The sequence below is a fragment of the Mytilus edulis genome, chromosome 14 (assembly GCF_963676685.1).
Source record: "Mytilus edulis chromosome 14, xbMytEdul2.2, whole genome shotgun sequence".
Classification (NCBI taxonomy): Eukaryota; Metazoa; Mollusca; class Bivalvia; order Mytilida; family Mytilidae; genus Mytilus; species Mytilus edulis.
Genome location: NC_092357.1, coordinates 52,630,703 through 52,646,683, shown reverse-complemented (window position 1 = coordinate 52,646,683; position 15,981 = coordinate 52,630,703). Strand labels below are relative to the sequence as shown.

At 32.4% G+C, this 15,981-nt stretch overlaps 1 protein-coding gene across 1 annotated transcript in view; it reads right to left on the bottom strand.

The window, feature by feature from the left end:
* LOC139503686 (uncharacterized) overlaps positions 1-15,981 on the bottom strand; it is a 388,876-nt gene that overhangs the window by 43,495 nt on the left and 329,400 nt on the right. Inside the window, exon 57 of the mRNA XM_071293512.1 lies at positions 11,722-11,894. Within this exon, the coding sequence (XP_071149613.1) occupies positions 11,722-11,894 (173 nt within the window). The remainder of the gene's footprint in view (positions 1-11,721; positions 11,895-15,981) is intronic.

Here is a 15,981-nt window from a genome sequence, read left to right as displayed (position 1 = left end):
GATCTTCCCTGCCCTTTCTGTGTCTGAATGACGATAGAATTTCCATAATGCTTTTCCAGCCTTCGTTGAAGTTTGGCTGAAGTATATCTCGTTTTTAATTCGGGAGGTAAGAAGAAACAGTATTTTTCTAAAAGAAAAGACATTAAGTATGCCTTTTTGTGAATAAGCAAGTCTTCATTTATGTGACCAACAAAGGATTGAAAAGCCTTGTCATGTACAGAAATGTCCAACTCATCATTAAATTCTTCTTTCTTTGGAATGCTAAGTAAATAATTAGCAATGCAAGCTCTGTGGTAGAGAGCTTTCGATTTAAATTCTTCCGAAAAAAGAAGTGACTTCAACTCTAAATCCCGTTTATGGTCTGCCAATTCACTTATTTTTTGTAGTCTTTCATTACTTTCTAAGTGACGTAGGTTTTTGTCGCGCTTATACGACTTGTGCTTACAGAAAATGCAAGTAGTCCAATCAAACGGCGTGAACATTGATCTAGTCTGAACAGGATGGGAACAACTTGGTTGATTCACATTGGAAGTGTCTTTAAGATTGTTTACATCAGCCATTACAAACTTTTCTAGATTGACTCTACTAGTGTAGGATTTGTAACAAGATTTGTGATAACACAATCTTTCAATATCTACATCTGCAAGTGAACTATATTCATCATGAAGTCGACGAAACACGTCATCTTTTCTTGTATTCACAGCATCTAAAAGTGTTTGCTGTCCTTTCGTAGATAAAGAGGACAGTTTTTCCACTGTTGAAACTTGACATATAATGCAAAGATTCCACTGGTTTGATATACGGCGAATTTTAGCTTGCGAAGCCGTAAGCTTCAAAGGGCTACTAAAAGTAGACATTTTCCGGATAAACAACTTATCCGCACCAATTCAACTTTTAAATTATAAAGGACCTATTAATTTGTCAAAGTAAAAACACATTTTAATAACCATTTGACTCAAAATTAATCAGTAACAATTAAACACTAACAATGCTTATTAACCCTATAATAAAATTTTTTTAATAAAACGACTTTGCAAAGGAACAACTACGAAAAATACTATGACAAAATGTTGATGTGATTCATCCAGGTAAATCAATCAAAAGTAATAATACTGCGTATCGGAAAGGAATTAAAAATCCGGAAATTCAATGAATTTCATAGCAATATTTATAAATTGCTAAAATTATAGATATACTCATCCGAATGAGCTGAAGTTGGTCTCATAATTTTAGAAAATGAAGTTTTATTACTTTTCATATAAAAAACTTTGTAATATATCGATAAATTATTAATTACAAGTTTTGTAACCTCTTCGTTCAAATAAAAAAAAGAGTATGCATTTTTAAAAGGGGATAAAAAAGTTAAAAATAAGGTTCAATAGAACACATTTTCATTTTATAATATACATGTGTAGTTACTCTCTTAATAAAATCCAAAATTAAGAGTTTGTGGATTATAAAAATGAAATAATGTTAAAAAATGTTTTTGGAATGCATTTCAAGTTAAAATCGAAAATTCATTTTCTTTTCACTCTCAAAAAAAATGGCACCGTACGAAATGTCTACGACCGGGCAAAAAAGTTAGATTAATGTATTGGCTTTGCAAAAATATAATTTTCAGCCTGCAGTTATGCCGGTCCATTAAACTCGTAAAATAAGCACCTTTTTCGTGATTTGTCACTCCACTAAATCCATTAGAAGCAAGAGTTAAGCCGATAGAGTACAAATATAAGCCTCGTGTCAAAATGTCTAATTTTGGTTGCTAAGGACTGTAAACAATAAAATTAACATGTATTGTCATTCTTAAACACTTAATTTCCTCAGAAGTTGATTTGGAATCTAAATATCAATAGATTTGTGGCATGAAAAGTCTTAAATTATACAATTCTGAGCTTGGTAAGTATGCCTTAATAGTAAATATTTTTTTCAAATTCTCCATTTTAACTTATTTTCTGTGTTCTGCTAGCTAAATCAAGCAAAATGGCCTTTTATTTTTCGAAAATTAATTGAGGAATGAATATTTTATGAAGGTTAGCAGTTGACACTGAAACGCGACAAAAACTGATTTAAAGAAAGGTGCCAAGTCAAAGTGTAAAATCTTGTCTCTACCTCAATTTTTAGCAAAATCTTAAAAACTATACCTCCTCTTTTGTCAGTGTTTTAATGTTGAAAATCATAATAAGATCTCTGATGATGCAAATTAGTACAAAATTTAGCAATTTCAAGCATAAAAATGTTAATCTTTATGCTTATTGCATACGAAAGACTTGATTAAAAAAAACTTGGTGATAGGGAATCGATTTTTTACTTCTGATTTAACTCTACATTTAAAATATGCCAAAATGTAACATGAAATCTTGATTAAAACAATAATTTGTCATATATGGGCATATGTATGTAATCAGAATATTCCATAGATTTTATATCCAGTATATAAAATGGTAAAATATAATTTCTTTTGGGTGTATCCATGGCAACAATCTGCATTTATTTGTTATAAAATATTGCAAAAAGGGGGGAAAAGATGTCACATATTTCCCCAAAATTTGGCTAAAAGTAGAATTTCAATCGCTTGAAGTAATACCTTTTCTGAAACTGTGTACATATATCATTCAGCAAATCCAATGAAAATTATATGTCTTTTATCTCATTTTTTTAAACCTTAAAGTGCGTTAATTTATGGGAACGGCTATCGCTCAGGGTAAAATATTTGTCATAAAGGGCCAACCCGTGGTAAAATCACAATATATTCAAGCCCCCATGAATTATTTCTTAAATATAACGTAATTTAGCGCCATACTGACAAACGTCGTAAAAAATCAAGGTATATGGCTTTTATTGAAAAAAACAAGCACATTGACCTCTATTTTTTTCTTTTGCAATCAATCAAGTACTGTTTCAAGAACTCTTCCAAAATTTCAATAAAAAATCAACTATCAATTTTTTTCTGCACTGCAAAAATATGGTCAATTTCTTAATTTCGCATAATGCAATCTAAATGGGGAAAATAATAATTTGGCTTAACCTTAAACTTGTTTCAGAAACTTGATGCCAGGGATTACGCACGGTGAAGTTATGGCTTTTTGTTCAAAAGTATTGTTACTTTCTTTAAAAGTCCTTAATTAGGAAATTTCAGGGATTTTCTTCCAAATATGCAAAGGAGTAGGTAAGGACCGATTTTGGCCTCAAATTTCAGGTTCATCTGACGAAAGATTTTGACCACTTTTTAAACACTTAACTGTGTATATGTTACAGTGAATTTGTATAATCAGGGATTATGTAGAATCCCTAATTTTTTAGGGATTATGTAGAATCACTAAAAACATTAGTGATTATATAGATTCCCTGAAAATGACCAGTGATTTTATATAATCACTGATCATTTTAATTATTATTCTACACATTCCCTAATATGATTTCAGGGATTATCAATAATTAAAAGCTTCAAAGATGATATCTCAAACCAATTACACTAGTGGTTCCAGCAAGGATTTGTACAAATCCTTGGTTCCAGGAAATGGAAAGAAGGATATCGCCTTGCTATATAGCATGGAATCCTGCTCGGATCTTTATACAAAAAATCAGTTTGAGGTTGCTGATTTCCCTTCATTGGTACAATTCGTACCTTCAGATGTTTGTGCTGAAAACTCTATTTCTCTGAGACGTGTCGTAAAATTTGATTTGAAGTTGAGGACAAGTTTTTTTTTAAATTTGATATCGTGGTAAAAACAGATGTGATTTTGATAGATATGCCTGTAGAAAATCAGGGCACATGTGTAATAGTCAATGCCATTCGAATTTAATTTGTAAATAAAATGTTTAATATTAAAATATTACATACATAACATTAACATTTATCAAAACGACTGTACGCATAGTTTTTATGACAATTTTATTTTATTTCATATCCTCAACCTAAAAACAATTGCTAAAACAATACGATAAAAAGAATAATCATTTTGCAATTTAATATTTTCATACTGACTTCATCAACCCGCCCGTGTGGGCTCGCTTGATATCATTAATACTAATACAGTCAATATCAAAAAGGGCTCGCTTGATATTATTACTGATAAAGTCAGCATTTAAAACAAAACATCAATTATTCTGTATATATTTTGCTTATCATTTAATTATATTGTGCTTATCATTTAAATAAATTATTTTGTGTATAACATTTCAATATTTTTGTGTCTTTCATATTAATAAATTATGCCTAACGTTTTACAATATTAAGGTTATTATTATGATATATTTTAAGGTTAACTTTTTAGATATTTCAATATATTATATATTTTAGTATCATTTCAGTTATTTTGTATAATCCCTGACGTTTTTTCTAGTGATTATACATAATCCCTGAAAGTTTTAGTGATTATATATAATCCCTAAACTAACCAGTGATTATACATAATCCCTGAATATTTTAGGGATTCTACATAATCCCTGATTATACAAATTCACTGTAACATATATATTTTATTTGATTCTATTAGTTTATGTGACAGATTTTAACTGATTTTGTCATTCAAAACGATCCAATTCAAGCTGAAATATGAAAAATCTACCAAATATGCCGAAAAATGTCACTTTTCAGATGGTTTTTGTCGAAAATGAAAGTGGCCGCATCCGTAATCATCCTCAACCTTTATATATGTTATGTATTATCATCAAATACAACTTACATTTTAATATTAAGGATGAACACGAATGCGGCCACTTTCGTTTTACACGAAAACCGTCTAAAATTTACCTAAAATGCTAGAATTGTGAAGATTTCAGTGATTTAGCATGACTTAATGGTGCTAGTACCCGATATATGTGCATTGTATTGTCAAAAACAGCCCATATTTATGAAGAAGAAGCATTCTACTGTCCAATAAATAACTAAAAGTTTACATTTTAACAATAATCTCAAAGCTGAATTGTGACTTTTTATCTGTGACTTTTTGTCTGTGACTTTTTGTCTTGTGACTTTCTGTCCTACATTCTTATGCTTTTGCTTTAAAGTTCAGAGATATAAGTCATAAACTACATTTCCCCCTATATTCTTTTTTTTAGCCATTTCTGCCATGTTACATGTAGTAAGCAAGCAGGGTCAATTGGACACATTTTTTCAACTAGATACCCTTTATGCTGATTAAATTTGTCTCAGTTGTAGGAGAAGACTTTTGTTAAATTATTACAAGAATTGTTAAATTTGACTTTAAAGGGCAATAAGTCCTTATGAGGTTAATTGACCATTTTGGTCATGCTGACGTATTTGTACATCTTACTTTGATGAACATTATTGCTGTTTACAGTTTATCTCTATCTATAATAATATTTAAGATAATAAACAAAAAATGCAAAATTCATTAAAAATATTAATTCAGTTGCAGTAACCCAACAAAATATTGTCTGATTTGTCTGAAAATTTCAGGACTGATGGATCTTATAACCTGATGAACATTTTTTTCTTGTCAAATTTGCTTTAGATTCAGAGATATAAGCAAAAAAAATGTATTTTATCCCATGTTCTATTTTTAGCCATACCGGCCATGTTGGATGATTGGCTAGTGAGAGTAATCGGACACATTTTTAAAACTTAATATCTTAATAATGATTGTGACCAAGTTTGGTAAAATTTCTATAAGTAGTTTCAGAGAAGAGGATTTTTGTAAGATTAAAAAAAAATGTTATAAATTAACTATAAAGGATATATAACAAACAAGAATGTGTCCCCAGTATACGGATGCCCCACTCCCACTATCATTTTCTATGTTTAGTGGATCGTGAAATTGGGGGGTCAGAACTCTAATTTGGCATTAAAATTAGAAAGATCATATCATAAGGAACATATAGTCGTAAATAGAACTAGAGGCTCTAAAGAGCCTGTGTCGCTCACCTTGGTCTATGTGCATATTAAACAAAGGACACAAATGGATTCATGACAAAATTGTATTTTGGTGATGGTGATGTGTTTGAAGTTCTTACTTTACTGAACGATTTTGCTTCTTACAATTATATCTATCATGAACTTTGCCCATTAGTAACAGAGAACTATATTTGGTAAAAATTTACATAAATTTACCAAATTAATGAAAATTGTTAAAAATTGACTATAAAGGGCAATAACTCCTTAAGGGGTCAATTGACCATTTAGGTCATGTTGACTTATTTGTAGATCTTACTTTGCTGAACATTATTGCTGTTTACAGTTTATCGCTATCTATAATAGTATTCAAGATAACCAAAAACGGCAAAATTTCTTTAAAAATTACCAATTGGAGGGCAGCAACCCAACAACCAGTTGTCCAATTCATCTGAAAAATTCAGGGCAGATAGATATTGACTTGATTAACAATTTAACTTCTTGTCATATTTGCTCTAGATGCTTTGGTTTCATAGTTATAAGCAAAAAACTGCATTTTACCCCTATGTTCTATTTTTAGCCGTGGCGGCCATCTTGGTTGAATGGCCAGGTCATCGGACACATTTTTCAAACTAGATACCCCAAAGATGATTGTGGCCTAGTAGTTTCAGTGGAGATTTTGTAAAAGATTACTTAGATTTATGAAAAATGGTTAAAGATTTGACTATAAAGGGCAATAACTCCTAAAGGGGTCAACTGACCATTTTGGTCATGTTGACTTATTTGTAGATCTTACTTTGCTGAACATTATTGCTGTTTACAATTTATCTCTATCTATAATAATATTCAAGATAATAACCAAAAACAGCAAAATTTCCTCAAAATTACCAATTCAGGGGCAGCAACCCAACAACCGATTGACCGATTCATCTGAAAATTTCAGGGCAGATAGTTCTTGACCTGATAAACATTTTTATCCCATGTCAGATTTCCTCAAAATGCTTTGGTTTTTGAGTTATAAGCCAAAAACTGCATTTTACCCCTATGTTCTATTTTTAGCGGTGGCGACCATCTTGGTTGGTTGACCAGGTCACGCCACACATTTTTTAAACTAGATACCCCAAAGATGATTGTGGCCAAGTTTGGATTAATTTGGCCTAGTAGTTTCAGAGGAGAAGATTTTTGTAAAAGATTACTTTAATTTACGAAAAATGGTTAAAAATTGACTATAAAGGGCAATAACTCCTAAACGGGTCAACTGACCATTTTGGTCATGTTGACTTATTTGTAGATCTTACTTTGCTGAACATTATTGCTGTTTACAGTTTATCTCTATCTATAATAATATTCAAGATAATAACCAAAAACAGCAAAATTTCCTCAAAATTACCAATTCAGGGGCAGCAACCCAACAACCGATTGACCGATTCATCTGAAAATTTTAGGGCAGATAGATCTTGACCTGATAAACATTTTTATCCCATGTCAGATTTCCTCAAAATGCTTTGGTTTTTGAGTTATAAGCCAAAAACTGCATTTTACCCCTATGTTCTATTTTTAGCGGTGGCGGCCATCTTGGTTGGTTGACCAGGTCACGCCACACATTTTTTAAACTAGATACCCCAATGATGATTGTGGCCAAGTTTGGATTAATTTGGCCAAGTAGTTTCAGAGGAGAAGATTTTTGTAAAAGATTACTTTAATTAACGAAAAATGGTTAAAAATTGACTATAAAGGGCAATAACTCCTAAACGGGTCAACTGACCATTTTGGTCATGTTGACTTATTTGTAGATCTTACTTTGCTGAACATTATTGCTGTTTACAGTTTATCTCTAACTATAATAATATTCAAGATAATAACCAAAAACAGCAAAATTTCTTCAAAATTACCAATTCAGGGGCAGCAACCCAACAACCGATTGACCGATTCATCTGAAAATTTCAGGGCAGATAGATCTTGACCTGATAAACATTTTTACCCCATGTCAGATTTGCTCTAAATGCTTTGGTTTTTGAGTTATAAGCCAAAAACTGCATTTTACCCCTATGTTCTATTTTTAGCCGTGGCGGCCATCTTGGTTGGTTGACCGGGTCACGCCACACATTTTTTAAACTAGATACCCCAATGATGATTGTGGCCAAGTTTGGTTTGATTTGGCCCAGTAGTTTCAGAGGAGAAGATTTTTGTAAAAGTTAACGACGACGGACGACGACGACGACGGACGACGACGGACGACGACGGACGACGGACGCCAAGTGATGAGAAAAGCTCACTTGGCCCTTCGGGCCAGGTGAGCTAAAAACACTAAAAACAAATATAAGGGAGTAGACGTGCATTTAATAATTTCATGCCTTAACGTACAGAAAAAAATATATTAATTCTCAACCCTAACATACTTTTTGGCTTAATGCGAGTTGATTAGTTTTCACTGTTGCTCCTAAATGATGAGCGTTTGAAATCCATCAGAAATGTGTATGTTTAATAATTCTCTCGCTTAATTTCTGCATATCATTACCAGAGTAACAAATAAGATTGTTTGTAGCAAATCATATATTACATCTGAGTCTATTACCTTTACAATTAAAATACATTAATAAAAGTTTGTCTAAATACTCGAGTTACGGTCATCTTTCAAAGTTACGACCATCTTGTGTCGGTTACGACCATCATCCAAAATGTTATAGTTGAAGTTACGACCATCACACATTTAAAGTTACGACCATCATGCTTGAATTTTTGAATGACTATTTTACGAAAATTGGAATGTTTTAAGGCATCAAATTTGGTTTTAATATCACCGGACTGCCGAAAAGTATGTACGAGACAAGCGGTTTGGTTCAAATGAACCTTTTAGTGCACGAAAATCGGAAAAGAAAAACTTATACCTAGAGTTGTCTCCCATCTTCGGATGGTCGTAACTTTTAGTTACGACCATCCGCTTACCACCAGTGATGAAGCATTAACAATACAATCTTTTATTCTTATTACTTTACGAGATATCAATGTAGGAAATCTTCACAACTCACAATAAACCATTGCAGTAGTTGCGGATTTCTTAACAGTCAAAACATTTTTACAGAATTCTATATGAGGTTTATCTATCAGATGCATTATGAAAACCCCATATTTTATTTCCATATAATAAAACAGGTGAAATATAAAAACATAAAAAATATGGAATTTTTTTTGTAATAAATAAAGTTTAATTTCTAAACACAATTTGGATTCCCTAACATATTGGCCTTGGGTACAACTGAAAAGACACAATTGGTTAAAATTCACATTGCATAATGATTACGTTAGGTCAATATTGCATTTATTGCCCTTAATTAAAGTCATATGAAACGAGTGAGTGGTGAAAAATAATGTTTATCCAATTCTTGAACCAATGCATGTATATATCATAAACGTAGTTCTCTGTGCACGATTTTCTCATTTTTTACGCAAATATATAGTATAATCGTCAATTTTTTTCTCTCTCTGTCTTTTACATGTATGATTCAACAAATATGGCTGCTCATTAAATGCCGTGTTTTGAAGCCGAAGATTACCGATTGTCACCTTATAGTAAACAAATAACAAAAAGCATGGGTATTGAGCACATGTTTAACATGTACAATCAGATAATTGTTTATTTTTATGACATATCCATGCGTAATGCGACCACCGGATTTTACGAGGAGGTTTACGCTCAGGTGACTATGAATACGGAAAATATGTCGGCGAATTGCTTCCTGAAGGAAGCAATTAAAATAGGTAAAAAAAAATTCTTAATGTGGACAAATTAAAGAATTTTCCTCAGAAAAAGAGTATATTTTCATAAGTTGTATAATGAAAACTATCCATTTAGTTATAAAAAACATATGCATATTTTTTTTTAATTTGAGGTTTCATATGACTTTAAATAAATTTATTTAATAGAAAATATTACATATGGTGAAGCAGTCTCCTGTTTTCATTGGATATTATGATCATGTGTTTGAAATCATATTTCAGTATCTGAAAGCTTACATGTAGTACTATTTATATAAATACATTTATTAACAATCAATATTAAACATCTGTGACGTCAAACATAACAATCATTGCGGAAGCGCGGCAAAGTATGAAAAGAAAATTTGCAAGTAGACTGATAATTCTTTGATATTTGTTCTAAAGAGAAACAAAGTGTTGTATTCTTGTCTACAATACAACATCAAGTTAATCTTATTTATTAATACCTTTGATAGCATGTTAAAAACCTTATAAAATAAGATTTAACTAGAGGCTCTAAAGAGCCTGTGTCGATCACCTTGGTATATGTGCATATTAAACAAAGGAAGCAGATGGATTCATGACAAAATTGTGTTTTGGTGATGGTGATGTGTTTGTTGATCTTACTTTACTGACCATTCTTGCTGCATACAATTATATCATTTATAATGAACATGGCCCAGTAGTTACTAATGGAAAATATTTTGTGAAAATTTATAAAATTTATGAAAATTGTAAAAAATTGCCTATAAAGGGTAATAACTCCTTAGGGGATCAATTGACCATTTTGATTATGTTGACTTATTTTTAGGTCTTACTTTGCCGTACATTTTTGTTGGTTACAGTTTATCTCTATCTATAATAATGTTCATGATAATTACCAAAAGCTGCAAAATTTTCTTAAAATTACAAATTGCAGAGACAGCAACCCAACACCAGGTTGCCTAAATGGCTTGAAAATTTCAGGGCGTTAGATCTTAATCTAATGAATAATTTTTCCTGTAAGATTTGCTCTAAATACTTTGGTTTCAGAGATATGATCCAAAAATGCATTTAACCCAATGGACTATTTTTAGCCATGTCCGCCATTTTGGCTAGTTTTCACTTAGGCGGGGTCATCGGACACTTTTTTAAAACTAGATACCCTAATGATGATTGTGGACAAGTTTGGTTAAATTTTACTTAGCATATTCAGAGGAGAAGATTTTTGTAAACGATCACAATAATTAACGAAAAATTGTTAAAAACAGACCAAAAAGGACAATAACTCCTTAAAGGGTCAACTGACCATTTTGGTCATTTGACTTATTTGTAGATGCTACTTTTCTGATCATTGTTGCTGTTTACAGCTTATCTCTATAATAATATTCAAGATAATAACCAAAAACATTGGTTGGTTGGCCGGATCACTTGACACAATTTTCAAACTAGATAACCCAATGATGACAATCATCATTGGGTTATCAAGTTTGGTTAAATTTGGCTCAGTAGTTTCAGAGGAGAAGATTTTTGTAAAAGTTAATGACGACGACGGACGCCAAGTGATAAGAAAAGCTCACTTGGCCCGATCTTCAGGCAAGATGAGCTAAAAATACACTAAAAACATTGAATTCCATTTTTTTCTAATGCATTATTTACATAATTATGTAATTTAAAAATTAAGGAATTTCACTCAGTTAATACGTAACTATACATGGACCTGTTAGATTATATTGACACTCCCACTTCGTCTTCAGTCAATATAATCTGAACAGGTTCATATATAACGTATGACATGTCAAAAGTCCATAATTGAAAACATGAGTGTTTGTGCGTGTAATTTTACTGCAATACTTCTATTTACACCATTGAAGTGGAGCTGATGCCAGGTTAGAGTCATTTTGAACAACCATATGTTCAATTGCAGTTCACCTTTTAGGGACAGTTCAAAATTAATATTTAGTTTCATACCTTTTTTTATAATTAATTGGAATAAAAATGAATGTCCTGGGGATTTGAAAGTTGCTTATAACTTTTAAACTGTCTATTTTCTGCTGTATTTGAGTCCAAATTGAAGACGGCTGAATTATCTTTTAGCACAATGCTATTGCCTTCATATACCAGACACATACCTCAGGAGTCCTAATGAGGGTTTATGTTCTATAAACCATCTATAACTAGTTCTACATTCCCAGCCAGCAAGGGATGGGTCTTGCCATATCAGAGTGGTATAGTCTGTTACGGAATTACTGTGATACAGAGCATTGGCCGTGTTGTTTCCTGGCAGATGAGTGGAGTCTACCAACTGTAAACAAACAACTTATGTTTTAACTAGCAAATTTATAGTTATTCAGGTATTTAGGAATAGTCAGAAATCTTACATGTGTAAATTGATAAGCTCATATAATTTAACCAGGTATGACTGAAAATTTAATTTTTGACTTCTCAATTTGCAATTTATCTATAACAATATTCAAGATAATAACTGAAAACTGAAAAATTTCCTTAAAATCATCAATTTAGGGCAATTACTTTAAAATCAGATACCCGATTCGGCTGATAATAGGCTCACTGAGTGGTCTATGAAATGAGGTTGAGGTCAGGTTAACCTTTATCTGACAGACTTGTAGATGTTGCAAGGAACCCACATACCAAATAAAACTATCATGTTACTCTTAATAAGCAAGTATTTCATTTCACAAAAATAAAGCGAGAATGAGTCCAAGGGACACAGATGATACCCCGGCATATTACATTATAAAGGGACATAACTCCAGAACAGTGAAAGTGATGTGACCCAAATTCATACTTGATCTGATCTTAATGGTAATAAACATTATGTATACAAACTTTTTTAAAAAGTATAAAAGTTTCATAACATTTGGTTGAGGCAAACTCGTTAGAGAATGGAAACCAATTTCCTCTATGGTGTGGGCATAAAAACAATATTTTTTTCAAGCAGTCATTGAACATGATAGGCTAAAACTAAGAAAAACATTGATATAGGTTTCTGAAAACAAGGTATGATGCAACTCTCAGTCTTTTGAAATCATACCTGCAAACTTTTCAAAATGCCAATGGGGGTTTTACTTGCAAGGTGGCTCGTTTGGTCCTAAAAAACCCTCAAGGGGCCATCAAATACATTTTAATGTTGTTTTGGGGCGTCTTTATACTTACACAAACCTATAGCCATTATAAAATTAATTGCTTCTTTTAAAATTAGGGACAACATTGCTCTTTCAAAATTTCCATTTGAGAGCCTCCATGGAGGAAATCCCCTGCAAATAGTGACAGTTGGCAAGTATGTGAAATGCAAAGCTTTACAAAAATAGTTTACGCCATCACTTCAGGATTGTTATCCCTATGTCTCAAATTCTGCAATTTCCAACAAACCAAATAATAATAAATTGACATTTCAGGGACAATAACTTCATTATGGTTTGTCCAATTTTTTTGAAATTTCCAAAGGAGACAAACCTTAACCTGCTGATTATTTTTCTCATGTCTGATTTGCTCTTTCTGCTTTTGTTTTTTGAGATAGAGGTCAAAAGCTGCAGTTTACCCCTTATTTTCTATTTTTAGCAAAGGTCAAGTTTTGATGGTAGAAAGTAGATACCTGCAAATTCAATTATCTTCAGCACAATAGTTTAATTGAAGTTGATGATGACAGGTAAAGAGAGCTTAAATTAGCAAATAGTTAATTGAATTCTGTAGATAATATATATCCAAATTATAATAGTACGGTGACCAGACCCAATATTTTTAAAATTTAATCGTCAAACATACTATATGGCTATATTATATATCATTGGATTCGGAAAAATGAGTACTTTTGGAATATCGATGTCGTCAAAAAGAAATATGGTAACAGTTTTGCATCAATTAAGGTCAAAGATCAACATATTGTTTTCTTTTTTTCTTTCTATATTTTCAAAATTGAAAGATATCAGCAGCATTTTGTGTTAAATTTTAAATCAATTGACTTTGAATTATCTCGAAAATGTAAAAAAAGGAACTTATTATTTAGTAATTGATTAATTCTGAAAATTGGCGTTTTTCAAACACTTGTTCTATTATACAAGATCAATTCCGTTAAAGTTACAGTAGTTACCTTGCCGGGTGACATCCAACCTCAGCAATAAATGATAAATGTTGTTTTCAATTAAAGCCTTCTATCCCGAACGTTTATTATGCAAAAGCTCATGCATGTAAAAGAGGGACGAAAGATACCAGAATGACAGTCAAACTCATAAATCGAAAATAAACTGTCAACTTCTGGCTAAAAAGGAAAGAAGACAAACAGACAAACAATAGAACACATGAAACAACATAGAAAACTAAAGAATAAGCAACACTAACCCAACCAAAAACTGGGGGTGATCTCAGGTGCTTCGGAAGGGTAAGCAGGTCATGTTCCAAATGTGGCACCCGTCGTGTTGCTTATATTATTACAAATCCAGTAAATAGTTTAATTCGGTAGGTCACATTCACGAAAGGGAAGAGGATTGTATTTACGGCGTAAGGTACATATCCGATATCATTTGTGAAACGGTTATTCCATAACGGTCTACCAACTTGTGATGGCGTCCGTAAAATTTACGAAGGGAATGTTGCTACTTAGAAATGGAAAGTTCACTTCGAAAGCTGAAATCATCTCTTTTGTCGTAAATTTTTGTTTTCAACCGACCCTCATTGTCAATTTCTAGATGTTACAGTTGGGGAAAAGCAAGCACATAGTTGGTGAATGGGAAAAAATCTTTAACTATTTTTTATACTGCTAATGTTCCCCATCTGCACCTACAACTCGCGTGCATGTTTACTTTTTACTTTTCTACATTGGCTAGAGGTATAGGGGGAGGGTTGAATTCTCACAAACATGTTTAACCCCGCCGCATTTTGCGCCTGTCCCAAGTCAGGAGCCTCTGGCCTTTGTTAGTCTTGTATTATTTTAATTTTAGTTTCTTGTGTACAATTTGGAAATTAGTATGGCGTTCATTATCACTGAACTAGTATATATTTGTTTAGGGGCCAGCTGAAGGACGCCTCCGGGTGCGGGAATTTCTCGCTACATTGAAGACCTGTTGGTGACCTTCTGCTGTTGTTTTTTTTTCTATGGTCGGGTTGTTGTCTCTTTGGCACATTCCCCATTTCCATTCTCAATTTGATGTGTCATCTGTTTGTAGTAGTGAACACACAGAACAGTCACACCCGTATCAGAGGTCCGTATGATTATTCTGTCGCTCTTTCCCATTTCTGTTAACTTCATGACAAAGTATAAGGCATTAATTATCATACGAGTATTGGCCCTTGTTGAGTGCTAACCAAGTTACGACAGTCATTTACAATAAACATTTATATTGTCTGAAATAACTTCTACAATTTCTGATTTACAAACGTTCCGGCTAAGTAAAACCCACTATAAGGTAGACAGAGATTTGTCATAGTTTTGAAGAAGAAAATCTACCTAAGAAATTACGGAGAGCCTGTTGATTTTCTTTAACAGAAAAAAACTTCTTCCAGTCAGGAATCCTTCTCCCTTCAATAATCTGATACAATTTGGTGGAAGTTGTAGTCTGTGTGCAGCTTTCCTTTTCAGCAGACAACTTTATTGAGTTTTTCATATCGTAGCGATAAAAAAATGTCTGCTACTGTGTGCGCTAGAGAAAAGCATAGGGTCACATTTTTTAATAGTCAGCTGCAAGGTCACCGATTTGTTTACTTTTTTGTTATCATCAATACATTTTTAAAAAGCAATCTGATACCACCTCTCAGACTGGTGTAAGTTGTGAGTGATGGGCCAAAGGGTGGTAGGGAAAGTGAAAAAAGACATCAGAATCGAATTGGTTAACCAAATCATGAATTTCAACAAAAGAACCATACGCTTCAACATATTGCTGGCAGATTCCATCATTAAGTCTTTCAACAGAACTTAAGAAGCAACGTTTACTCTTCACAGTAAAGGAAGTGATTCAGTACTTCTTCTCTTGCACACGATACACTTTTCAAAATTAAAACACATGTGTTGCCTTTTTTATATGGTCATTTTTATAAATTTACTGTTACAAAACTTTGAAATATTCAAAAAACTAAGGATTTTCCTATCCCAGGAATAGATTACCTTAGTCGTATTTGGCACAACCTTATGGAAATTTGGTCCTCAATACTCTTCAACTTTGTACTTGTTTGGCTTTATAACTATTTTGATCTGAGCATCACTGATGATTCTTATGTAGACGAAACGAGCGTCTGGCGTAGTGAATTATAATCCTATGATAACTATTTACTACTAGGATCTAATCGTACAGGACTTCCTAATTCAAACATTTTCCAGATAACCACATGTCCAAATTCTGACTTGGTTCTTAATTTTTGAAATAATTAAAAGAAAAAAA